At 41.4% G+C, this 27,359-nt stretch overlaps 3 protein-coding genes and 1 long non-coding RNA gene across 6 annotated transcripts in view; 2 read left to right on the forward strand and 2 right to left on the reverse strand.

Moving 5' to 3' along the window:
- On the forward strand, nucleotides 1-11,145 carry LOC146559241 (uncharacterized). 2 transcript variants are annotated; one of them, XR_014888307.1, is made up of 2 exons: nucleotides 1-586; nucleotides 9,351-11,145. It is a non-coding gene; the product is annotated as an uncharacterized LOC146559241 (long non-coding RNA). The 2 variants fall into 2 exon arrangements; XR_014888308.1 differs by lacking the exon at nucleotides 1-586 and adding an exon at nucleotides 597-2,818.
- Nucleotides 11,006-17,516, reverse strand: LOC146559242 (proteasome subunit alpha type-6-like). The gene is made up of 7 exons (XM_085245102.1): nucleotides 17,052-17,516; nucleotides 16,458-16,552; nucleotides 15,431-15,512; nucleotides 15,113-15,268; nucleotides 14,742-14,920; nucleotides 11,802-11,896; nucleotides 11,006-11,509 (listed from the first exon to the last, which is right to left on the reverse strand). The coding sequence occupies exons 1-7, from the start codon at nucleotides 17,125-17,127 to the stop codon at nucleotides 11,452-11,454; spliced, it is 741 nt and encodes a 246-aa protein (XP_085101228.1). The 5' UTR covers nucleotides 17,128-17,516; the 3' UTR covers nucleotides 11,006-11,451.
- Nucleotides 17,227-25,413, forward strand: LOC146559243 (inositol-tetrakisphosphate 1-kinase-like). 2 transcript variants are annotated; one of them, XM_085245099.1, is made up of 10 exons: nucleotides 17,227-17,643; nucleotides 17,780-17,804; nucleotides 21,436-21,558; nucleotides 21,750-21,867; nucleotides 21,955-22,056; nucleotides 22,216-22,256; nucleotides 22,376-22,541; nucleotides 22,785-22,852; nucleotides 22,938-23,100; nucleotides 23,175-25,413. In XM_085245099.1, exons 1-10 carry the CDS (start codon nucleotides 17,510-17,512, stop codon nucleotides 23,312-23,314), a joined length of 1,080 nt encoding a protein of 359 aa, XP_085101225.1. In that variant the 5' UTR covers nucleotides 17,227-17,509; the 3' UTR covers nucleotides 23,315-25,413. The 2 variants fall into 2 exon arrangements, with proteins under 2 accessions (XP_085101225.1, XP_085101226.1); XM_085245100.1 differs by lacking the exons at nucleotides 22,216-22,256; nucleotides 22,376-22,541.
- The window catches only part of LOC146559244 (uncharacterized), a 6,556-nt gene continuing 2,657 nt past the window's right edge, over nucleotides 23,461-27,359 (reverse strand). The window contains exons 4-6 of the mRNA XM_085245098.1: nucleotides 27,197-27,262; nucleotides 26,014-27,065; nucleotides 23,461-25,238 (exon numbers count right to left, since the gene is read on the reverse strand). Of these exons, the coding sequence (XP_085101224.1) occupies nucleotides 25,170-25,238; nucleotides 26,014-27,065; nucleotides 27,197-27,262 (1,187 nt within the window). The 3' untranslated portion in view covers nucleotides 23,461-25,169. The remainder of the gene's footprint in view (nucleotides 25,239-26,013; nucleotides 27,066-27,196; nucleotides 27,263-27,359) is intronic.

Consider the following 27,359-nt stretch of genomic DNA (forward strand, 5'->3'; position numbering starts at 1 on the left):
TATATACCTAAATTCTAAATGTGTTATAAGTATCTGATAAAGATGTTTTATTGCAAAGTCCGACGTTATTTCGTTATCTTATAATTTTGTACGCACTATTATTACAGAAGGTTGTTTGTTTTTTTGTTTCCGTTACCCTTTGTTTATTTTGTCAGTCCTGGTGTTGTATTTATTATCGCTGAGCTTTGTGTATGCGTTGTGTCTCCTCCCGGGGCTAGTTTGGCCTGTGCCATCCTCTACAGCGAGACAATTTCACAGTGTCCAAAGCCGATTCTCTGCGCTTGTTAATTGAATCGGATTTCTTATAGTTTAAAATCCACACACACACATACACACACATGTAGCTACAGCCCAAACTGTATAAGGGGTTTATCTAGCTCTGTAAAGCCAAAGCAGGAGATATAAAGACACACACAGAGCCACAGAGAGTATTTTACCGGCGTGTTTGAGCGTTTCCAAATCTAAGAATAAAATGTCTTCACCTGCTGAGGTGTGTGTGGCTGTCTCAGTGTGTGGGAGGCCTTCCAGTGTGCGCGCTGTTCACGGTTTGGATACGGTGGACTCTTCAGTTGCTTACCGCATCCAGGTACGCCTGTGTGTTTGTTGGTATGTCTAGCTGTTATTGTCAGTTGTTGTTGGGTAGTTTATACACAGCTAACTGCTAGCAGGATAGCTAATTGAGCTAACTGTGGGGAGTCCGAGGACAAGACTGTCTCGAGACCTCCAGCTGACATGAAAAAAAAAACGGCGGGAATAGCGAGACCTCAGATGCGCGTCAGGGCGCGAGCGCGGTAGTGCTGTGCACGCGCATTCTCCTAGCACCTGCCCTCAGAGTCTTAAGTACATTTTTTAACATGTTTTATGTTATAAGCTAACAGAAAATACATTGTTTTCTTACTTTTTATGTTAAAAATGTTTTTTTGTTATGAGCAGTAGAATTTGATAAGCTTATAGTAGAAAAAATAACTTCATTTAATCAGTAGTTTCTCAGTTGACAATATACGCGAGCATATTAAACAAAAGCATAAATAGCCTGTATTGTGTGCTAATTATAAATGACACATTTGTATTTGGGACTGTATTAGGCTATAAAGTATAGTTGTAAAATATTAGTATATAGTTATTTTTAGTTATTGTACATGTATTTTGAAATGGAAAAGCTGTTCTAAATTAGACTCTTAGGTTCCTAATAAGATAATAAAATATAGGATTTTTTTTTTTAAATCGTCATTAGGTTGTAGCCTAAATGCTGCACCAGATTTAAAGAAAAAAAGTCCCAAAACTGCCGCATCCATTGTTTTAGAAAACAAGACAAGCATTATGAAAGCATTAGGAAGTTGACTCATTTATTCAGAATTATTTAGTACAGTCACTATTTTTGTCCTCCAAGTTATTTTCTTTGTGATTTTTACTCTTTAAATTGTGCTCTTGAATGTGCATAAAAAGATAAGCCCTCCCGAAGATACAGGGCTAGGTACCAGTCTAAATATTAATGCTCTTATTCAAAGCAGCAGATTTTACTGTTGCATGACAAGTAATGTTTTCTGGGTTGTTTGTTTTGGAAATTGTTCCGTGATGCTTGTGGTTTGGACGCACTAGGACCCAGAGTAGAAGCAAATTAAGGGCAACCATCACATAAGAGGCTTAGTGCATCTAATCTATACTCCCACAGACAAACACCTACACACACACACACACACACACACACACACACAGCAGGGCACAGCATTTCGTAAACATCCCATTTTGAAACAAGCACGCATACATGTCCCACAGGCAAACACTGCCATTGTATTTTCATTTAGTTTTCATTTTCTCCAAACTCTTTTATTCCCCTTGTTGACCTTAACTGCCATCCCACTTTGTTAGAGAACATTTGCCCATATGCTCCACTATTTCTCTCATCCCTTTTTCATTAGCGAACGCCCTTCAATAAACTAAGAAGCTGAGAGCAAACTCATCCATTCTGGACAGCTATAGTTAAAAAAAAAGAAAGAAAAATACTCAGATATGAAATCCTCCTCATCTGTATGCTCAGCGCTGCTCAGATGGATGTCTGAATGTTTTAATTCCAAAGGATAAAAAAAGGATGTCAAACTGGAATTGAAATGAAGTTTCACTCAGTCATTGCTCATGAAATGTTCCCGAGGCTTTTTTACTGACAGAAAATTTACTTTATTTTGCAGCTAGCCCTTTTTTCTGAATCCTCCCATGCTAAAACGGCTCAAAGACAACTTTCTCTTCTGTTTACTACCAATCCTTTACTTTGTGTGTGTGTGTGTGTGTGTGTGTGTGTGTGTGTGTGTGTGTGTGTGTGTGTGTGTGTGTGTGTGTGTGTGTGTGTGTGTGTGTGTTTGGGAATGATGGAGATGAAAAAAGCTGTTTTTGTGCCATTTGCAACACGACAAAGACCAAAAACCATTAAATTCAAAAAGGCCTAAAACACACATACACATACATGCACAAACCCTCCACACACACACACATTTCCCCCAGCTGTTAAATACTCTGACATCATATTGTTCGATACACAGCGTATTTTTGTATGTCTGTGTACACTCTGTGTGCTTATAGTGTGCATGTGTGTGTGTGTGAGACAGTTACACACACATACACACACGCGCACAGAGTTCAGCCGATTTATCATAATATGCTTTATCTGAAAAGTAAGTATCTTACCTCGGGATAAAGGGAGGAAAGAGGGGTTTGTGGCCAGATTGACAGAGGAAGGGTGGATGGAGAGAACTGAGCGCTCACTGCACTGGAACGGAGAGCCTGGACCTTAACTTCTGTGGCTGGATTGATCGGTTTTGATAAGGTAAACGAACATTATAGGAAGTTGCTGTTGTGAGAGAGAAAAGGCCACAGTGGTGTTTGTGTGTGAGTGAGGGTGAGACCGGCCAGGCTGACACAAACGAGAAGGTAAGAATGCGACAGTTACCGTGAGTGACTGGCGGACGACAAAAGTCTATAACTGGAGGAAACTGGGCGGAAAGTTAGGGCGGATGGGGTGGAGAAGAAGGAAGAAAGGAAGACTTGACTAGAGTGATGATAAAACAGGGCAGAAAAAAGTGGAAGAACAGAGAGAGAGAGAGGCAGATGGAGGGGGAGCATGGGAGGGGCGTTGTGACAGACCCAGTCTGAGCTTTCTCAGGGTCCCGCTGTCAGCGCTGTGCCGCCTCTCATGTTTTTCAGTATACAAGTTGGCCTATTCATATAGAAAGTCATTCACAGACGACACATGTTCATACTACATCTGTTGTAGGAGTTTGTATGTAGCTATGAATGCTGTTGTTGGAGGGTATGTATCGAGGTCAGTGTTAACTCCTCATTTAACTCGTGTAAGGATTACTCTGCGTGAGCCCAGGTCAGACCATGTGTCTCTCTCTCTGATAGTGCTTACATTTCATATATGTACAGTTGTGTGTAGGTTACAATGAATAGTCCTGCTGTTACAATGTTTCTGCACACTGTTAGTGTATACGTATGCATATGCGTGGGCTTGCGTGAGCGCGTCCTTTGAGAAGGATTTGGGTTACCAGCAGTCTGTCATGGATCTAGGCTGTTAACACTTATACAATGCGATGCATATATAAACATATACTCAACAAATATAGACCAGGGCTGGATACTTAATTTACTTGCACCTTGGTGGCTATGTATATATGGATACAAACAAGCTACTTTAAAGAATCTCTAACAAATTTGATGCAGCTAAAACTTCAGTCATATTTATACTTGGTGGTCTCTTTGGTGATATATTGCATGTTTGGAAACCTCTGAAAAATGGTTTCACATGAATTTTTTATGGTAAATACAGCCTGGAAGAAACTAATGATTTGTTATTTATATTTATGACATTTTAAAAAAGAAATACAAACCTATTTCCGTGATTCTAAAACGCCTTTTCTTCACACTATCAGCTTTTATCAACTGCAACCAAAGACTTTTTTTCACATTTTTTCCATGTTTATGATACAGTCACATGAGGCCCCGTCCTTGAATAGAGTCGTGGCTATCAGGCTGATGAATGATATTAGTGAATGTTTTAATTAACCCCTGAATGCCTAGTGTAAACTAGTGTGACTGGTGTAAACTTATATAAACTTCAATAAATTACACAATAGATTTCTAAGCAATAAAATGCACTCACTCCCCCACCCAAAAAAAACAAACAAATAAATAATTCTTTACATCCTGCAGCAAATAGAATAAAAGTGAAAACTCATGCACTTATGCAAATTAATATTGCTGTATAATTAATATTATAATTTTAAAATTTTTATTTTCAGTTTCAGGGTTCAGCTTTTAAAGTGTTAAAGTGTTGGTTTTATTACCATGCGTGTTATGTGGACAGTTGTTTTATGAGATGAGATTAATGTAATTATACATAATGTATGATATGCGTGACGTCAGTCGTTGCAGGATGCAGTTCTGCTGAGTTTTTTTTTTTCTTAAAGAAGCTGTGCTGCACTCCAGCCTCCTTTGGGTCCCATGTGGAGGCACAAAGTGTGTGTATGACAGAAGAAGGAGGATCAGTCTGACTATGAGTTCATCTGTAAATGATGTCTGGCCAGCATCTTGATCAATTTCACAGACTGCAGACCCCCTGATGCGTGCATGTGTGTGTCCTGCTGTCTTCTCTGGTAGACAGATCTCTAATCAACTGCAGACAGCAGCAGGTGGTGTGTGTGTGTGTGTGTGTGTGTGTGTGTGTGTGTGTGTGTGTGTGTGTGTGTGTGTGTGTGCAATACCAGTCATCATTTAACCCCCTCCCTATCACTGTCTGAGGTTTTAGGGTGTTAACACCTGTTCATACCGTCATACTCATACACTTGTAGCTGAGAAACTGCATACCAAAATATCACCAAACAATGTCAAAATATTCACTTTTAATACTGGAAGTGAATACAAATTCAGTAAATGCAATAAAAAGAAAAAAAAAGTACACACACTCACACACACATATGCCCCAAATTCTGACTTGAACTAATTTAATTACATGTAAATTGTTCATTGAATTTTTCTATGCAAGTGCAATTTAAATTGCTACATTTAACAGGATCTGGTCCAATAAAATTATACCTGATTGTTATACTTTTTGTACTTATTTAAATAAATAAACCTTTGATTTTTATACATTTCAGATGCGTTTCATCCAAAATTCTGGCTTCATTTTAATTGTGGTTGAAGAAAAGGTAGATAATGATCATTCAAAATACAAGTTATGTTATGGAATAAACGGAGTTCATAATGTTGACTGATTATTTGAGGTAACCTTTATAGCAAACCAAATACTTTTCATTTGCTTAAAGTTATTTATTATTATTCATTAAAAATATATGATTAAACTGTAAAAACCGTGGAAAAACTGCTAATGTAAAAGCATTCACAGTGTTTAATTAACATCAAAAGGCAGCCTGTGCTCTTCAATTCAATTTGCATTTTTTTTTAACTATGTAGCACTAATTCACAACAACAGCACCCTCAGAGCGCTTTATAATTGTATGGTAAAGACTCAGGTTCGGACTCAAACCCGGGCCACTGCTCTCTGACCGTATGGCATGCAGTTGCCTGCTGACTCACAGGTACTAAAGTAGTACCTGTTACCCATCTATTCACAACTTAGACACAGCTTACACTAAGTTTTAAACCTAAATTTTTCAATTACACTATATGGACATGCTTTCTGTCTCCAGGGAAGTTATGTCCCCCAGATGTAACACACATACAGGCTTCAGCTAGTTAAGACAAAGCTCATATGTGCATTCATGTATGGCTTTATATGCTTTATAAAAGACCGTGTGTGTGTGTGTGTCTTCTGATCATGTGTGTGTGCTGGTGTGGAGGAGAAGGGGGACATTATTGCAGTGGGTGGACAAAGGTGGGGTGTGTGTGTGTGTGTGTGTGTGTGTGTGTGTGTGTGTGTGTGTGTGTGTAGCGTGGTACAGTAGCTTGAACCCCCACCCACCACCTGCAACACCACCAGCCCATATGGCAGTAGACAGCAGTAATAATCATGGAAGTGGAGCAACAGGCCCTGAGCCTCACTAATCCTCAGCCACACTCCGACACGTGCCACACTGATGCATACACCCACCCTATGGACACACACACACATACACACACACACTGAATGGTACTGAAGGTACCATTTATATATGCAATCATGCATACACACACACAGTCTCACAAATGCATATACTAACGAACAGAACAGAGTCGAATTACAAGGAATGTTTATTGCTCTGTAGCGGGTGGAGCTGCCACTGTTGTCTCAGTAGGTCCTGGTTTATCTTGCTTCATTAATAAGAACACTGTGCCAAAATACACATAAACAAACACACACACATCTTGCATTTACAGAACATCTTTCTCTCTATCAACGCTGTTTTTACGCTGCACACAGTTTCTGTTTAATCTCAGTTATGAAGCCATCGATTTCATGTTAATATTGTAACACATCGCCACAGGAGCACAAAGAGTTCTTTCTGATCAGCAGAAAAGCACCTTGGCTTCGTGCTCGTCCAAAGGCACATGCACTCGGCACACAAACAGAGTCGCGCGCACTCGCTCGGTACACATACACACACAGAAAACCTTTTACGTGTGACGCACAAGGAGACAGGGCGACAATGGCGCTCTTATTGTTAATTGGCTGTTTAATCCTGAGGAATGTGTGTGATTAGTACCCACCGGTGGGTCAGGATCTTGCTCAACACTCTTGTTCACAATGGACAGGCTGTAACAGAGATGTGAGAGTGAGCAGGCGCGCAAATGCACACTTGTGCACACGCTCACACAGACGGACAAAGGTGTGCAAATAGTGGTGCATGGGTATCACATAAAACACACACATATACACAGACAATTGAGCATCAATACACATGTGCAGATTGAGAGGCCCTCTCACAAAGTACTAAAGTGACCACACATACACAGCAATCTACCCAGCATGCAACTCAGTGGCAAAGAAAAACCATAATTGTGATTTCAATCATATAGTACTGCTCATGCAAGGGACATACAATTTGCAGGAAACACAATATATAGATGTAGCTACACATCTGCATGTGTGTGTGTGCTCTTTTTTTTTAACAATCACACCTTCACAGCAGAAATGAAAGCCATCTCAGAAGAGCTGGAGGCTACATCATGAGCATTGTCTGATGGTCATGAGACTGACTGCATGCTAACCCATATTCTCTTTTGCCTTCTTTTGTCAGCAAAGTAAAACGCTTTTTTAATGCCATAATATTCAACACAAGTGTAACTTTATATGTAAAAATTCACCCATTGAGTAAGTGTACTGGTAAGTGAGGTAAGCCACTGGTTGCACTGAAATGCAACGTGTCCTTAACGTTGTTTGTTTCGATGTTGTTTGTCAAGATTCAGAGGACACTTAGAGCACGCTACAGTGGCCTGCCTGCATCATGGGGTCCACTGTGCTGCTGATGCAAATTTACAGGAGTGTAAAAAGGTTATGATGGACAGAAAGGAAGGGTTAATGGGACAGCCAAGACTGGTTACAGGTGGATTGCTGGGTCCTGTGTGTGTGTGTGTGTGTGTGTGTGTGTGTGTGTGTGTGTGTGTGTGTGTGTGTGTGTGTTCTGTAGGAGGTCCAACCAGGCTGCATCACTGCTGACACACTGCTGCTGGTAAATCCAGCTTAGTGTGTCTAAAACAGGCCTACGAAATCTGCCACAGGGCACCTAATGCTAGGGCCGCTGTCACCCTCAATCACTCACACACACCTAATCCCCACGCTGTGACCCCCCACACACACACACACACACACATGGCCAGTGCTCTGGGCCCATTTAGCTTGGCAGGCACTCACAGTACCAGGAGACACCAGCCACAGGGTCAACATTTCATATGGTGGGGGAGTGATGGGGGAAAAGGAAGGATAAATGCGAGGTAGAGGGGTATGAGCTGCAGGAGTTCAGGCATGGAGGTAAGAAACAGGTGGCATTAGCTCTTGAGGTATGGCCAGAACAGAGAGGAGCAGAACAGCTGTGAGGTGAAGGTGCCTGAGGAAAAAGAGGGTTATGGGGCTGCGAATACGAGAGAAGTGGTGTGTTTGTAGGGATGAGAAAAAAAGGCACAGGGAAAAATGAAGGGTATGTGGTGAGGAGAGGACATGGGAAAAGATACTTAGGGGAGTCTGAGTACAAATCAATTCAAAAATTAAAAAGGCACCACTTTGTTAAATACACCATAGAATAAGACGAGCAAGTCTTGATAGCAGTGGGCAGGGGTATGACCTTAAGAGAAAAAAAACTATAAAGATGTTTATGAAAATACACATATATATAAATTAACTGTTTAATTATTCTTAAAGTTTTATAAAACATCTAGTATTCAATAATACACCATAAGAAAATGAAAGGGGAGCGGTCTTATAGTTAATTGTGTGTGGTGATATTTCTTTTCCATTACAAAGTCTTTATTTTTTCAAATTTAAAGATCCACTTCAGTCATTTTCTTTCCAATCCTGTAAATCTTCTGTCATGTCTTCTTTTCCCATAAAAAGCTTCACTTACATCTTCTACTATAATTAATTTTAAAACAGCTTAAAATAGGACCTCCCTTTCCACCTTCCTCTGTCCTACTGTGTGGTAATCCCTAAATTAATCTCAAGCACAGATTGGTCTTTTTCATTAAAGATATTTTGTTACTGCAGTTTGAAACTTAAATGAAGAGACCATTCACATTGCTGTTATATAACCCCTGTGCTAGAGTTATAGACTGTATATAAAAGATGGACAATGCTACCAGCTCTGAAAAGTGACATAGATCTGTCCTTTTAATAGCCAGAATGGGTGTGACTTGAGTCCAATTGTGTAGAGGTCTAGGGGAGAACATCCCTTCAGTTTTCTTGCTGTTTGATCTCAGTAAACACGTTTTAATTAGTTATGATCTCAATTGCTAGTTGCAAATCATATATTATATAACAAAATGTTTTATGTGCTAATCACAGACTTAATTAAAGTAAAAAAGGAGGATAAAGCAGGATATGCTTCACTTTGTTTGACAAATTGCTAGCTAATCAGCATGCAGTGGCTTCTCAGTCTGCTTTATGGTGGCCATGTCCATCTTTTGTATACAGTCCATGGCTGTAACAGTCAATGTTTCTGCCAGAATAAAGTATCTAAAAACTGGGGACTGGAACATGTAAAGGTTGCAGTACTCCAACTACTTTTGCGGTGTGGATCCACTAAGTATAGCTAGCATATCTACGAGTTCAACACTTTTATTGGTGGAGACTTTTTCATGTCTGTCTGCATTTATGTAAACTATGAACCTGCCAGTGCTGACAGCGTTCTTTGTGTTCTGTGTTTTTCCAGGTTCCTGTGCATGCAATGCAGCAATGGGGGTTGAAGAGCCAGCTGGTTTTACCGGTTAAAATGCTAAACTGAAAGATTTACACACACACACACACACACACACACACACACACACACACACACACACACACATATGTATATATATATATATATATGTGTATATATATATGTGTGTGTATATATATATATATATATATATATATATAATCTTAATGCTACACTGCAGCACTGTTCCCATCCTGTTGGCATGGGGTTAAAACAGGCCATAAGAGTTTATGTGCCAACGCTTGCTCCCATAAAGTAATTGAAGGCGAGACACTTAAAGCCTATCAATGCAACTTAGGACCGTGCTCCAACCACTAGGAGCTTTAACAAGACTAGCAGGGCTTTTTGATGCTCTCAGTCTAAATCCTTAATGTGTCTGCAAACAAATTGAGAATCTAGTCTTTAAATATCCTTCTTCTCAGTCCTGTAAGCTTTAAAATGACCTTAAAGTATTAATCTTAACTTTAAAATGTATTATTGGATGGGCATTAGTAAAGTTACATTACATAGCACCAGTTCACAACAGCAGTTATCTCTATGAGCTTTACACTGTAAGGTAAAGACCCTGAAATATCAGATGTAAATTCTAATGAATGGAACAACCCCCAGACCACTTGGTGACTGTGGGAAAGAAGAGACCTCAGCAGGCTGTGGGGCAGCTGGGGGTGGTAAGGAAACAGGACAGCACCGAGGAGCAAAGAGAGCTCATAAACAACAAACAAGATGAAACACAAACTACTGGAAACTGGTGCAGAACAAACACGTGTATGATGTGTAACATCACATGGCTACCATAGAGATATTGCAACGGTACAGTATTTGTTTAAGACAATTTCAGGGCAGTGAATACTGTGAAACTACTTGGCAGGTAAGTAATAAATATTGTTGTCAATGAGAGAATCAGCATTATTAATAATGTAGGATCACAGTTTAACTTCTGTAAACTAACAGGATATTCATGTAATCTGCTTCTAATAATAAAGTAAAAGCATAAACACGCTGCTGTTCTCTGTCATTGTACGTGTTCATTTTAAGAGTGAATATGTGCGTGCGTGGCTGAGAAACACTTATCCTTTCAGACTGCCAGGTGACATTTTGTAAATGGTGGGTCACAGTGTGTCTTTCTGGTGGACTGGCAAGACACACAACAAGGGACAAATAACAAAGTGGAAATGCACGATTGGCAGTGTGACACACATACAGACACGCAATCCCCAAAGACTTGGAAGCGTAATAGTTTACAAGAGTCAAAATAGATTTCTGTAAATAGAAAAGTACAAAGAAGAACAAATTCTGTTATGAAATACTCAGAGGCTGGAAGCAGGCACACCACTGCCATCTAGTGGTCACAAGAAGAAACGCAGGACATTCAACAGTGAATAACAGGCAGAGAAGCCACATACATTTCAACACAAGAGCCTCATAAACTGTGATTGCTTTTTAAAATTAAATCTGCTTTAGCTGCAGCTAACATAAATGAACACATGAATGTTTCTAATGGCCTCATTAGTCTACCCCGTCTAAATCCTGGATCCTTAGTTCTTGCTCATGAATACGTATCCTTATCCTTAATCCGTTCACGTTAAACCAACACACGACATTGCTCAGTCTTCTTTCCATTCAGTTTTATTGTGAGTTGCTTAAAAAGCATTAAGTATGACTCCCAGGGACAGTTTTATTATGATCTTTGGAGAGTGTTGTTATAAACATACAGTCCTAAAAATGCTGTATGATAAATATTATGCACAAACCAGCATCCAACAAAAGTTTAGCTAGTCGCTTTAGGTGCAAGATCAAAATTTAAAAATGGCATTACTACTCTATACAGAACTGTTTTAAAAAAGCCCACTGGAGATATGTGTCCTATCACTATGAATCAAACATGTATCGATCCTTTTTAGCACAGTTTCTTCATCAGGTGCGCTTGATTAATCTGTCTGGATATGCAGGTGACCGACTGTGTACAGTGGAACAGCATTGGTAAATTAGACTAAATCAAGCACACCGACTATAGCAGACTATGATAAATCACAGACCGATGTTTGCAAGGGTGTCTCTACTCCCGCTCTGCTATGGCAACCAAGTGGGTTTCAATTTCTTCTTCAGCGAGTGTCCTGCCAGAAGGAGAGGAGGGAGGAAAAGTGGAAGAACAGAAGTCAGACATGGCCATGTTAAGTCCTTCAAAACAGAGAGATTCAAATCCTGTATAATTACCAGACTGACAAAAAAATAAAAAGCATCTGACAAACAATATAAACGGAATGAACCAAAACAAAAAAGTAAACTCGTATTTGCAATAAAAGCACCTAAAATAATAAACAATGCCACGTTTCTTTCAGGGTAAAAATCTAGAGCAGAACCTCAGTCATGACCCATGTGGTGAAACCAGTGTGTGAATGAAGTTACCTGAACTTAGGTTTGTCTTTGGTCACTATGCCGATCTCCAGCTCACTGGCCTTGAAGTCCACTGACAGGACAGAGGACAGACAGGAAATGGCCAACTGGAAAGACAGGAAAGAAAAAATCCTTCAGTCAGAACATTAAAGAGGATTTTCGGTCAGAGCGAAAGCAGAGTACAACTTCACAGACTAACAAGGTGCACAGAGGAGAGAAAGCCGAAAGGAAAATGTTGTTTCAGGTGCGTTTTCCTACAACACAGGTTGTATTGCAAGTCATTCAAAAGCTTTTAATAGTTTTGAGGAATGCTGGTTGATTCTCTGGCATTGGGCGATTTTCAGGCTTGGTTCAGTTTACACTTGGTTAACTGGCCTGACTCCAACATCATGAACAAAATCATGGTTTACACCTGCTTCTATAGTGTGCTCAGGTGACCACTAGTATTCAGGTTTTTAAAGGCCAAGTCAGATTTGACGTTTAAACCCCTCTAAATGTTGACACTGGCTGAACAAAAAGGGAACAGGACAAAAGAAAAAGTACCACCACATCTGCCCTCATGGCTCATTTTTCAAGGGACACATCAGGACACATTAGGGTTTACACTGCAAAAGATACAATATATGGACTAAAGCACAGGCCTACACATTATACCTACAGAATCCTGTTGGTCACAGAGAACCCAGGCCGTGAAGCTCCCAGTGCACACTCTTCTGTTGACGTTAATGTTAGAGAAGGTTTGAACCTCTGCAGTTACTGAGACAGCTGGTGCGCTGAGTGTAATAACGGACTGAAACAGAAGATGGCAGCACTGCATGTACAAGGATGCCAGCTGCCGTTACACCCCGAAGAAGAAGAAGCTCTGTCCCAGAATTCATAGCGCAGCCCAGCTCAGTTTCCAACAATGGCGGCAGCTAGTTAGTTTTAATATTACTCTTATTATTCTTTTTGGGTCACAAAAAAAAAGTTTAACATATTTTCAGGCTGAATGTAGCTGTGTAAACCTCAAATATCTGCTCAGTTTATCAAGACACCACATATTTTCAAAAGCGCTCTGACGTTTTTGGAGACGTCTGTTACCCACTAGCTCGATAGCTAGCCGGGGGCAATGCTCACTAGAGCCCGTGAGAACACCGGACTCCCGGCAAATTGTTTTCAAACCCACCGCCGTCTTTCGCTACGCAGGTTAAACATGTAATATAAGTCACTTAGATAACTTAAAAATGTTATTCTTTGGCTTTTTTAGTATTTTATTTGTTCCTGAGTAAATCGGTTTGGCTGAGAAATAAAGTTTTTACACAGCTGAATAAACGTCAAGCAGACAACTGATTATCAGAAGTGTGAGATGCTGGAGAATATACTCCAGTGTCCTGTTATATTTTAGATAGCAAGGAGTTTATTAAACTTCACTGAAACAACCTGCAGATTTCATTAAAATTTAACAAACTATCATCTTGTCCTTATTTTTAGTTAGCACATACCTTAAATACTTCAAGCTGTAAGCTAATGATAGTTATATAAGAGCAGATGCTGCTGGTGCAGTAAGCTGTACGTTTTACGTCCAATGGATGATGATCTGATTAGTCGACTAATCGCAAAAATAACGGTGACTAGTCGACTCTCAAAATAATCGTTTGTGGCAGCCCTATTGTAAAGGCAGACTGCATTGCTCGGTGCATGACTTTGTACACATGTGGCAATGGGACTGGCAATACTTGAATTCAAAGATTAAGAGGTGCGGCCCAACACTTTTGTCCATATAGTGTATGTCGTTAAATACATCATAGACAACTCAGCAGGCAGTTTTAGCGATCGTCACACAAAATGTATAATGCCAACCACACATTAGAAGACTTTAAAAGCACTTCTGAAGCATCTAGAGATGCTGTGTCTTGACTGAAAGTTTGTAGTCATAGATTGTAAGATTTTGCAAACACTGGGAATTTTTTTCAGGGTTATTATTTCCAAGTAACCAAATTGCCTTTAACAATATCACACAATGCTGGACAACTGAGCATTAAACAGAAGGTGCTGCATACATAAGATGCCACTGAGAATGAGACCGGAGGAAGAGAAGCTACTGGGTGTCAACCATGTTCATGAAAGTGATTTGCCTGAGCCATGACCAAAGACTTACAACTGAATCAAACGTGGGTGATTCCTATGGAATATGGAGACGACAACAACACCAACTTAAGGCAGCTTTGACTGAGACAATCGAGATGACAGAAAACTGCCAATATTTTGTCGTGACACGGGACATTTGTCTTCGACACTGATATTGCCTGAGAGTTATTTGGTGTAAGGCCAGCATCAGTGATTCTTTACAGGTGAGATGACCTGAGACATGTAAGCAGGGTTCATGTTACTGGAAACGTCACACTTTATGAGGTAAGTTCAGAGTCACATGAATGGCAATGTGAAACTGTTATAAGGACAGGCTGCTATGGTTCATTGTCACATTGACCTGTTTGCTCACAGGTCATCCTCTTGTAAATCATATCTCAATCAGAGATGCTGAAATCATGCAACACCCTCTCCTTCACTGACATACAACCACTGAGATGTTGATATTCTAACAAAGGTAAAAGGCCAAGTGCATCAGAGGCTGCTATTCTGGGAATGAGCAGGTATAGGAAAAACAAATTCAACAATGTATGATGAGCTAATCCTAGGTGAGGCAGATAATTTCAAGGCAGTGACTATACCAGTGATAAAGGCACAGATTTGACTTTTGCAGGATGTAAAAACATCCTGTATAACGACAGACAGGAATCCAGTGTTTTATTCAGGGACACTGTTGGTATACCTTGGCCTTTCTGTTGGAGGACAATCCTTTCAATTCCACCCAGCAGCTTTTACCACCACCGTATAACTCACCTTTTCGACTAAAATTGGAGGCATCGCATCAATAATTCAGAGAAAGTGTGTTTTCATCAAGCTTCATTTTACCTGCACTGTCCTGTCATGGTTGAGTTCTGGCTTTTTCTTCAGCTTCTTCTCCAGGTAGCTGTTAGCCTCCGTCTGTTTGGCTCCAACCGCCGTGGCTCTGAAGCCACAGTAATAGCCTGCCGGGTCGCATTTATAAAGGACAGGACCGTGCTGGGGGTCAATGGCCACCATGATCATACCTGGGAGCACACGGGGACAACTTAAGACAGCCGTCCTTCAGATTGTGAACATTCAGTGCACATGCAGTCAGTTTTTAATGAGCTCTTATATGTGTTATTAATGTGTCCCTTAAATTAAACTGTCTTAACTATTAATTATATCTATATATTAACGCAAATAAAATGTGAAAATGCACGTAAGCGCCTACTTACAGCAGCCTAGAGGTCTCATTTCAGCATTCTGCGTGTACACCTGAGAGATATCAGCCAACCTGCGACACAACACGTCTGCCGTGATGTCATAACCAAATTTATACTTCCATTCCCCAGCTTCCACTCGGGCCCGGTGAACCTGGGAACGACTGTCAGCTGCACAGAAACAACAGGATTTGAGTGTAATTACACACAAAAAGAACATCAACACTTTAACAACACATACATCACGTCTCATATTTATTCATTATTATTTATGACAGCACAGCATACACATTATCATAATGAAATGCATGCTGTTAAGTGATGTATACATACCATTGTGCCCGGTCATCACGCAGCCAATGCGAGGTGTTAGTTTGAACATGTTGGTCACAGTGGAAGAGTCCAGCAGCTTATCCTGTAGGAAAAATGATCCAACTTTATAAATCTAGACACTGCAGTATTTTGTCAAAGTAACAATTTAGACTCATGAAATGCATCTCTGATGGTTTTAAGCACTTTGATCTTCTGATAATTTCCTTTTTCCTTTTCTTTTGTTTTTTGTGATGTTCTTTTTCCAGGGTCTTTTTCTCTAATTCACATAGGATGAAATATTTATACATGGGATCAATTATATACAGACACCCCCACTAATCATTGGTTAAATGTGCCTTAGCAAGCTGGACACTTTTGGTAGCCATCAAAAAGGTTCTAGTATAATTCTGGCTGGATATATGACCAGTCCTTCTGCTCGAATTGGTAGAGTTCATTTATTTTGGTTTTTAGGAACATCATGACATCTGAAGCATAGTCCACAAATTTTCAACAGGGCTAAGGTTGGTTCTTTGGGTACTGCTACATCTTGTACCAGTACCACTGGTACAGCAAAACAGCCCAAGGGCAACTTAAGACTCTTGGTGCTCTTGGGTTTGAAAGCCGCAGCTTTACTCCTCTAACATACCTCTTGCCATTGTGGCCAAATAGCTCAATATTTGTCTTGTCTGGCATTAAAACCTTTCTCCAGAAGGCCTTTGTGGTCTCTGAAAGACCCTGCCTTTCACCCTATCATAGTTCCAGCCCTCCTGTAACCCTAAATTGGATAAATGAATGGGTCTCCTGGATCATATCTGGATCCGTGCACACTCCATAACATCCATAACTGCAGTGACTAGATGATGAAGCTGACATAGGAGAATAAAAAACATGCCAAAGGTGTGTTTGAGGCCCTATCGCGTTATATACAGGGTATCTTATTCAAGCTTTTTGCTGACATGCTTTGAGTCATAAGTGGCCTCACTGTTTGGCTTCAGCTCACATCATCATCATCAGCATCATCACTAGTGAGACGCGTTTGAGGTCTTACCGGAACTTTCTTTTGTGTGACCACCACCGAGGTGTCCTTACCCCGGATCCCAACGGAGGTCAACCCGCCCTGAGAGATGGCTTTGAAGGCATACTCTGCATCGCAGCACAAGACACATATGAGAAAAAATAACAACATAAACCTCCCCCTTTATTTTTTTAATCTGATTATTTAATTTATGAGGGGGAAGGCACCGAGTTAGCCCATGATAGTTAGGAAAACAACTTAGAGGAACTATTTTTTTCTCTTTTCGGGATACTTTAAACACTAAAAGCACACATAAAGAATAAAACTAACTCAAACTAACTACTAACTGTGTGCAGTTATTCATATTGCAATTTAACTAGGTTATAAACATTCAAGCTTGAGTAAAAACAGGTATAGCAACTAGTACGTGTTCAACTTGGACGCTAACCGTACTCCGCACCGAAACCAGAAGAAGCTAGCTACTTTTGCTCCATCATGTTCTTGTAGTGTTGTTTCGATTAGCAGCAGCAGGTAGCTCACACCTGGTAATGACTGTGCTACTGTACTGTACACTAGGCATGGTCCGGGTTTGCTGTTAGCTAACACACAACAGAAAATGTCCCTTACCGACTTGGTACAGGCGGCCCTCTGGTGAAAAAATGGTGATGTGTCGGTCAAAACCTGCGTTGGACCCTCGGGACATCTTCCTCCTTGTGACCTCAGGTGAACTTTACTCAATATGTCTATATGAGCACGCAAATAATCGATACTTCGAGTGTTTTTCAAGAGTCAGATAATAGGAAATGACATGCCTGTGCTACTGCCGTGAAAGCAGGCTAATGGAGTAACTTCCCCGACAGGATTTTTACTTTCTCTTTCAGTTTTTCGCTCAGAGCGGCTCCATGACCGGCCCCGGCCGCTTTAATTGGATGGCAGCGCCAACGAGGAAGTCAGAGACTTTACTAGTTAAACTGGCCCTCTCGCTCCTCCTGTGCGGACTCAGACAACCATGACTCATGACTGTCCCCATAAAAGAGCGAGAGGACTCGACACTCCCGAGCAGAAGTGGCAGAGGGAAGGGATGAATGGATCGTCTGTCCGTGCGCGTGTGCGGTCCCTCGGCTGCAGGGGTCCGGATGTCAGAGCGCAGGGTGGGCTGCTGGCTCAGTGACAAGAAGCGCAGGAGGATGAACCTAGACGCGTTCATACGGTTCTGTGCGTAAGTGTACTTATTGTTTTACTATGAGGCTATTCAACTGTAAAATTCTCTATACTGAATGATTTGTCAGCATAGTCTTGTTCATTATGTCTAACATAACAATAGACAATAAGCATTTTAATATTTTTTCCTACAGACACCATGGAGTGGAAGTGGTAAAGGTGAGTTCTTTTCGCCCATGAAATCTTGGCTGTGTGTTAAATCTTAAATCACAATGGCGAGTCACATGAAATGCGAGGCTGAAGACTGGCCAGTTTATTTTATTTGTTACGTATTCGTGTTGATAATTACAGTTTAATTAAGACGAGTGGAACAAGGCAGTGTGTGAGTGATGGAGTAAGATGATTGTAAAAGCCTAAATTAGGGGAAAATTATTAATTTTTTTTAGTGTAAAGGCTAAAAACTTTCTTGTTTGTGTGTGTGTGGGCGAACATGCTTAACATTGCATGTCTTTGTAAGTGCGTGACGGTAGATGGATGTTTTCATACTTGCTTGATAGCTGTGACACTAGATTATGAACACTATGCGCTCATAGTCACATACTTGCGGCCACAACATTAGCAGTTAGTATCGCAGCCACCTGAGGCCACCTGCTATAATCTGCTTGTAGTGAACTTGCAACCCATCCGTGATCATAACTGTTCAGACATTTAACTGCACGCAAATATCTTCATATACTACTGCATGGGTGTAAAACCACCTGGGTGTGTTTTATGGTGATTTAGATTTCAGGAGCAGAGATCAGGAAGTGACTCTTTTTTCTTGTCTGAAAGATTTGCTGGTGGCTTAAAACGAAGCATTAAGCAATACCAAAAGAAAATCAAAAGAACTGCGTGAACAAGGTCTATATATATTTCATGTGGTGTCTTAACCTTTTACATACTGTGTGATGTCATGAAGTTGACCTTGCTTCTGGAAGTTATTACGAGTCACTGTGTTGCAATCTATTGACTGTAGGTGTGCCAGTGACAAGGCCCTGCTAATGTACATAATTATCTACTGGCTCTGTGGTTTGGTTGTAAAACGTCTGATCCCTCCTGAAGCCAAGACAGTTGTCACCCCCAGAGGTCAACTCTTTTGTTTTTTTTCTTTGTTCTCTTCTCGAATCATATAAGGCTTAAAGACAGTGCTGACTTTCTATTTGGTTTTATTTATATGGCACCAAATCACAAGAACATTCACCTTCAGTCAGATTACTCCCCTATGACAAGGCGCTTGGTCATAGGTTTCCAAGGTTTCTAGGAAAAGTGGCCACAATTCAAAGAAACACCCCTGCTGTCCTTGCTGCTGACTACCGGTTGGATATGCAATGATTTCAAACTTAAAGTAATAACACAGACTCATTTGATCATGTCTTGTAGCACACGCTTTTTTGGGAGGCGATATTCAAATTAGCTTTATTCTTGTTTTATCACTGTTATAGACAGAATGGGGATATTATCAATGCAAACAGTAACACCTGTGTTTTTCCTGCTCAGCCATTTGAAAATTTGACTTTCTATATTTTTTGATGATCACTCCTTAATTGGTGCAGTGATCAGCTACATGTGCTAAAACAAACTGCCATTTGCAACTGTACATTTATTACACTTCAAGACTGCACAAATGAAGATAATATGAGTGATAATATGAGAATTTAGCTATATTAAACTCCTACAGCATAGATTGGCTACATCTATTATGGCTTACAGCTGCACCACCCTGAGCACACCCAATCTGATTTGACCTAAAAGATAAGCACAGTTGTTTAGAGACAGCCCGAGAGCGCCAGGGTCTGTAGGTTTAGTGGGTGGGTCATGTGGTAATTGTAAAGTTAGTGCTTTGATCCCCAGTTCCTCCAGTCTGCATGTCAAGCGAGATACTGAACCTTGAGTTGCTCCTCGTGCATTGATTGGAGTGTGTGTGTGTGAACATTATAAGGTATGGATATGTGTGCGAATGGGTTCAGTTCAATTAAATTTTTTTTATTTATATAGCACCGAATCACAGCAAGTTTCCTCAAGGTGCTGTATATTGTAAGGGAAACACCCTACTGTAATACAGAGAAAATCCCAACAGTCTAATGACGACCTGTGAGCAAACACTTGCTGGCAGTGGGAGGGAAAAAAACTCGCTTTCAAAAGGAAGATGTCTGTGAAGGTTCTCAGTCATCCAGGTCATCGTAGTCAAAGGAGCTTGCAAAGAAAAGCGTCTGGACTTCTTTAAGTTGCTTGAAGACGTTTCACCTCTCATCCGAGAAGCTTCTTCAGTTCTAAGGTCAAATGGTGGAGAGTCCCAGATATAAACCTAGTGGGAGTTTCCCCCCACAGAGGGACAAAAGGACCCCCTGATGATCCTCTAATCGCCTGAGCCAAGGTGTGAAACTGGGTGTGGGTCCAAATCAGGAGTAATCAGGACCCTACACCACCGGGCAGAACATGTTCCCTCTGAGCCTGAAGGAAAAAAGAAGGAACACACACATGTAAAGGAAGCACTCAAAACTTACAGCTATCCTAAATGGGCGTTTTTAAAGTCAGCAAAGAGGCACAGAAAAGAAGATCAGACACCAGCGAGGGAGGATAAGAAGGACAGACGCAACAACATTGTCATCCCCTATGTAGCTGGTGTATCAGAGAAACTCAGGAGAGTTTTCTCCAAGCACGACATCCCAGTGTACTTCAGACCCAGCAACACGCTCAGACAGAAACTGGTTCACCCGAAAGACAAAATGCCAAGACACAAACTTAACAATGTGGTGTATGCTGTACAGTGCAGCGAGGAATGCTCAGACCTCTACATTGGAGAGACCAAACAGCCACTTCACAAGTGCATGGCACAACACAGAAGAGCCACCTCCACAGGACAAGACTCAGCAGTCCATCTGCATCTTAAGGATAAAGGACACTCTTTCGAGGATGTCAATGTTCACATTTTGGACAGAGAGGACAGATGGTTTGAAAGAGGAGTGAAAGAAGCCATCTATGTCCACTGTGAGCGACCATCTTTGAACAGAGGCGGTGGTTTACGACACCAACTCTCTGCCATCTATAATCCAGTTTTGAGATCCCTTCCCAGACGCCTTAACGCCCACTCACATCCTGGGCCATCTGACCTCAGGAATTCGCATGATAAGTGGGGCCAGGTTTCACAATGAGCTCACCCGAAACTCTGGCTGATTGGGACCCACGCCCAGTTTCCCACCTTGGCTCAGGCGATTAGAGGATCATCAGGGGGTCCTTTTGTCCCTCTGTGGGGGGAAACTCCCACTAGGTTTATATCTGGGACTCTCCACCATTTGACATTAGAACTGAAGAAGCTTCTCGGATGAGAGGTGAAACGTCTTCAAGCAACTTAAAGAAGTCCAGACGCTTTTCTTTGCAAGCTCCTTTGACTTTCAAAAGGAAGATACCTCCTGCAGATCCAGTCTCAAGGAGGGGCAGCCATCTGTGAGACCAATTGGGGGTGAGGGGAGGAAGACAGAGATTTTAATAATTAATGATTAAAAACAGAGTTTATAAATGTGTATAAATATATATAGAGACTGAAGAAGAAACACTCAGTGCATCATGGGAAGCCCCTAGCAGCCTAGGTGTATTGCAGCGTAACAAAGGGAGGATTCAAGGTCACCCGATCCGGCCCTAACTACATGAAAAAGGAAAGTTTAAGTCTAGTCCTAAAAGTAGAGAGGGAGTCTGTCTCACTAATCCAAACTGGGATTAAAGAATAAGATAATGAAGCTTGTAATAAAAAGTAGAAAATTCTATATTAAAAGAAGTTCATCAACATAGCCTGTACATTTTTTTTCTATTGTAGATTGATCTCACTCAGCCCCTGGGCCCTCAGGGACCCTTTGACATCATCCTTCACAAGCTGTCTGACGTAATTGTGGAAGCTGAGCACGATAGCCAATCACAGCAGCTCCTTGATAACTTTCAGGTAATGCTGCACCTATTTAAACTATTCATGTTGCAAGTCCAGTAAACTGTGTGTTCATCTGGGGCTGCTGACAGAGGATACTCCAGTACCCTCTGCATGTAGTCTTTTAATCTCGGGTGTTAATAATAATGGTGCAGCTGGACGTTTTCATTAATGAGCAGTTAGTGACTCCTCTCTCTTTCCCACCACAGAGTTATGTTTCAGCTCATCCTGACACAGTGCTGCTGGATCCCCTGCCTGCCATGGCTAAACTATTAGACCGCTTTATCTCGGGTCGGATAATGAGCCAACTGAACAGTTCACTCCGAGGTGACTGCAGCTTCTTAGCCCAACGGTAACACAACTTACAGCTCAATCGCAGATATTAACAGTTACTCATTCTTCTTTGTTTGTCAGACTGGCGTATCTGCAGTCCCCCATGCCTCGAGGTCCACAGTGGCAGTGACCTGTCATCCATTCAGCAGGCTGTGATAAGACAGGGCCTAACATTTCCTCTCAGTCAGTTCACTTAATGTCTGTCCTCCACATTTCTTACTTATTATCTTTGTGTGCATGCATGCATGTGTGTGTGTGACTGAAGCCTGGAGGTAACATGCAATTCAGTTTTATAAAAATAAAATACTAACACACAAACACTTCCTCTTTTCCTCACCTCAGTTTGTAAAACCAGAGTGGCACACGGCTCATATTCACATGAGGTAGCTGATTTGGTTTTTCCTGCCTCGCAAAATCCCACTTGATATCTACTAACTACTAACTGTAAAATGTATTCTTGTAAGTTTCCATTTCTTAATCTCATGTGGTCTCCATGCTGCAGATGTGTCTGCTCTTCAGTGCAGCCAGTCTGGCTGATATCCATCCCCCCTGTGTGCTTCAGAGTTTTGTGAACCACGGAGCCGTTTTGTACAAAGTGTTTGTGGTAGGAGACAAGCACTGCTGCGTAGAGAGACCCTCTATCAAGAACTTTCCCTCCGGCCCCTGTGGTCAGTTTCCACCCCGCCAATATTCCTTTCGTCTTTCCCGTCTTTTATCATTTAACTTTATATTTTAACTTTTTTTTTAACTCACTTGCATCGCCCTTACCTTTCTTGCTTTTCCTTTCGTTTTGTGTCCCTTCCTTTTGAGTTCCAGCATTTCATTTTCTCTACTACTTTTACTTTCATGTGCCACTGCTATCACCTAGTTTTGCTTTCTGTATAACAGTTTCTCTTTCTCCCTGCCTGCAGACAGGAAGACCATCTTCTTCAACAGCCAAAAGGTGTCCAAACCAGAGTCGAACTCTAATCTCACGTCTGTGAGTAATATTTTGGACTTAGTTTAAAGCAACAGGTCAAATGCTGCTCATGTCCACCATAAAATGCCACGTCTCATATTCTAAGGTGGATGAACATATGGTGGACCCGCCTTCTCCCAGCTCAGATGCTGTGGCCGCCCTCGTCAAGGAGCTCCGAGCTCAGCTCGGCATGGCCCTGTTTGGCGTGGATGTCATCGTCAACATAGGAACGCACGCGCTCACCGTCATCGACATCAACATTTTCCCAGGTAGTGCCGGAGTACACAGTGACTTACACACAGGAAGACACTGTCGTTTTCTGATGCGCTCTTTTCTCTGCTAGGCTACGAGGGCATGCCTCAGTTTTTCTCCTCTCTGCTCAGCCACATCCAGTCAGTGTTGGACAAACACGCCGCTGCTGGTTCACACACTACAGGTGGTTCCTCTGAGGAAACAGTGGGTGTTTGTCACCCCAGGAGTTGATCACGGATTGGTTTCATCAAAAGGATAAGCAAAACTTGATCCCGAACTTTATCCTCTTCAAAACACACTAATTACTTTGACCTGCTAATTGTCTCTGCTCTGTTAAGGCCAACAAACAAGCAAAAAAAAAAGGCAACCTACAGTACTTGAGTATACTTTTCTGTTTATTGATTGACAGGTAGCATAGAAGAAGATACAGCAGGCACAAAATATAGCACTCTGATTGGCCAGTAATAATACAAATGCCTTTTTTAATCACTTTTTTCCATATTGTGTCATATGTCCTCTATGCTGAGCGCGTCACCTCCCCACAGACGTTTCCTGCAGTGATCCTGCTGGTTTGTGAGATTCATTTTGTATTTCTATAGAAAAAGGAACTACAGTACATTCATGTTGATTAACCTTTGAGCGAACAAGCATCTCCTCTTTGGAATAGATTGCTATAACATCGTCAGTGTTGATTCATAACGTGTATTATTACCACGTGTTTACACAAGTTGACCGTCGGCTCGGCCAGTGTTCAAATACATAAACGTATCGTAAATCTCGGCCTTGTAGAAAAAAGAGAAATATTTGTATACGAGTACCACATGATGCACTTTGATTACATATTAAAATACATTAAATAATTCAGTATTTGGCTAATTATTGCATTCGCGTGTGCTCTAGTCTATACTGTGTTATTGCACTAAGTGGGCCTCCAGTAGCAACCCTGTTAATCCTGCACTAAGTGCATATCTGCCCAGTGTCCTCTTGGGGGCGGTGTTGCTTCATATTTCCCATGACCTTGGCTTACAGACCACATATCTGATATTTACACAAATGACATGACAGCCATTAAAACTGGGATGTAACACTACCTAGTATTTATCGACGTTATTGTCGGTGTCACTGTTACCAAAAAGACAACAAATGGCTTTAGTTTTTCCTCTCCTCCTTCCTTCAGCTCCTCCTTGGCTTGTTAAGATAAGAGTGCAAAGCTGGCTGAGAAACCTGAGGTGACACTTTTAGACCTTGTAAGCTGTAAGTACATCACCTCCTTCTGCCACACGATCAACCAGGCAAAAGACAAACTTAAAGTGTGACGTACGTGCAAGTGTGTGTTTCGCTCGTGTCACCCCGGTTCGTCGCAAACAGTCTGGCTGTAACAGTGCGTGCGCCGAATGAAACAAACAATCTTCATTTCTACTTAAGTCGCCAAAGAAATTAAGAGGAGATAACGACTTCCTCCTGGGTACAAATATCAGCAGTATCGTTAACAGTCGGAACAGCAGGGTACACACAGTTATCAGTTATTGCACAAAATATACTGTATATTAAAATACACTAACTACTTATAATAGGGAAACTGTATTTTTTTTTCCTGAAACAAGAACACGCCATCAAAGATGAAACCTTCAGAGTAAAAGAAGCGCTGATTGCTATGATCATGACTCTTCGTGGCTGACAATCTGCAATCAAACTAACATCTGAATGAAAGTGCTGAAATGCTATTGCATCTATCGCCTGTCTACCTCACGCACGTTATTTACAGATACTCGAGAAGACAGGGGCAACGGTGATGAGCACAAGCTTTCAGATTCTCTGGGAAAACTACGTCTTTTTCTTCAACACAAAAACACATCCAAATGACCAAAAGAGAAGAAAAAAAGAGTATTCTTTTTCCCTCCAGGCAATCTAAAAGCAGAAATGAACCAACAGTATGTACACTTTGCACTAATGTCCATTTACAGATTCCTCTGAGTGTTGAAGGGATTTGAAGGCTGTTAAATGGAAACTGTGTGAGCCGAATGTGTGACTGTGAATGCAACAAAGGGGTTTTGTCATTCTGCTGTGCGTGTGGGTTATGGGTATCTTATCCTCTGCGAAGTTCCCTCAGCTCTGCAGCCACTTTGCGCAGCTCTGCTTCAATCTCCAGCAGCTCCTGCAGATTAAAAAACAGTTGCACAAGCCTGGAATCAGTGCATTTGTAATTTGAACAGACAAGCTAAGAGAAAGCATATTTTTCAACTATCCCAAACCACTGTCAATGTAACAAGAGACACCCCCCCCCCCCCAAAAAAAAAAAAAAAAAACCAACAAAAAAACAAAAAACAAAACATGCAATAATAAATGTTCCATTTAATGGAGTCTGGTCAAATTAAATTGACTTGTATACACCGACTATATACCAAGCATATTTACCTTAATGATTAATTGTTTGAATAAATGAACCACTGATTTTATATATTTCAGTTGCATTTCACTCTGACGTATTGGTCTTAATGCTTCATGTTTGATTTTGAAAGTGTAAAATCTTTTACTTTGTGATATACTGAATATTACAGTAACATACATTGTGATTTATCACCTTTTTTTAACCGCATGTAATGTCCTCAGATTTAAACTTTGTCAGTATTTGTTTTAGCCAATTAAAAAAAGTTATCTTACTTCAGTTATTTATTTATTTATTTATTTATGTGATTAAAAATGAGATTATCAAGGTTGCCAGGTCACATGACCCCTTTTGGTTCTGGTATTCCCAGAGAATTTTAATTTATTTAATAAAATGTCGTTATTTGGTGTCCCTTTAACAATACTACATCACCAAGGATGATATCATGATTCTATGGGTTCCAATAACTACCAAGTAACTACAGTATAATTACACTGTAATCTGCAGTTAAGCCTGAATGTACCCATTAATTGTTCTAACTTACTTCTCCTTCATCTTCTTCATCCTCCTCTTCACCCTCATTGTCTTCCTCCTCCTGCTGCCCCTCCTCATCCTCCCTGACATATTCATCCTCATCTTCCTCGTCCTCCCCGTTTCCATCCTCCTCCTCCTCCTCACCCTTGTACCGCTCCCGCTCAAACTGCCGTGTAGCCTCATCGCTCGCTTTCTCCATTACTCTCTTCTGCTGGGGCTCCTTCACCTCCACCTCCTTTGCTGCCTCTTCCTTCTTAAATCCAGTCTCTGTTTTCTCAGAGTCGGGCTCTTTGTCTCCTTCCTCGCCCTCCTCCTTCTTCTTCTCACTGTCCTCCTTCTTCTCTTCCCCCGTCTTTTGGTCCTCGTCTTCCTCTTTCTCCCTGCCCTGCACCTCCTGCTGTTCCTCCTCCTGCACCCGTTTCATCTTCCTGACGAGTTCATCCAGCTCCTCTTGCTTCTCCTTTCTCTCCCTCTCCTGCTCTGGCTTGCCCTTGCTGTCCTGCTCCTTGAGCAGCTCCTTCAACTCTTTTTCCACCTTCTCTTTCTCCACCATCAGTTCCACCTCATTCTTCCTCCTCTCCTCGAGCCTCTGCTTCTCCAAGTCCTCCACCATTTCCTCCTTCTTTTCTTTGTCCTGCTGCTCCTTCTTCTTGTCCTCCACCTTGTCCTTGTGCTCCGTCCCAGCGCCTTTCTGGATCTCCCTCTCCTTCACCACCTCATACCTCTTCTTTTTAAGCTCCTTCAGCAGCTCTTTGAGCTCTTCGTCATTTCTCTCCTCCTTGCCTTTCTTGGCGAGCTCTTCGGCAAGCAACTCCTCGAGCTCCTTGGCTCGTTCCTCCTCGTCATCCCTCTCTCTGTCTTCAATGCGCGGCTCCTCCATCACCTTCTCCTTGGTGTCATCATCCTCTGTTTTGTCTTCTTCCTCTCCCTCTGTCTCCTTTGCGAGGTTGCTCAGATCTCTCTCGTCCTCGCCCGTCTCCTCGAAGTCATTCTCATCCTTCTCATCATTGGCCAGATTGTACTCGTACCGCTGACGTTCATCATCATGCTCCTTATCTCTCTCTGAAAAATGGAAACAGTCAGTGTGACATAAAAAAAGACAACAAATATAAGTGCCCATGTTTTATGTTTTTTTTTTAGTAGTAATATCTTAAAAACAACATCAGACTGAGGCAGTGTGAATTTATGTGTACCATCATCAGCCAGTTTCTGCAGCTCCCTGAGAAGACCCTGATGCCTGTGCACCTCATCAAGTTCATCTGCAAAAAACAATTAGACACAAGCGAGCCTAATCACCGTGCAATCAAACCGCACACACCAAACCCTGCATGACACCATCTGATCTCTTAAGAACAG

Source organism: Mchenga conophoros, linkage group LG14, assembly GCF_057382185.1.
Source record: "Mchenga conophoros isolate Kocher_MC1m ecotype Shallow Benthic linkage group LG14, M_conophoros_male_GT1.1, whole genome shotgun sequence".
NCBI classification, from domain to species: domain Eukaryota; kingdom Metazoa; phylum Chordata; class Actinopteri; order Cichliformes; family Cichlidae; genus Mchenga; species Mchenga conophoros.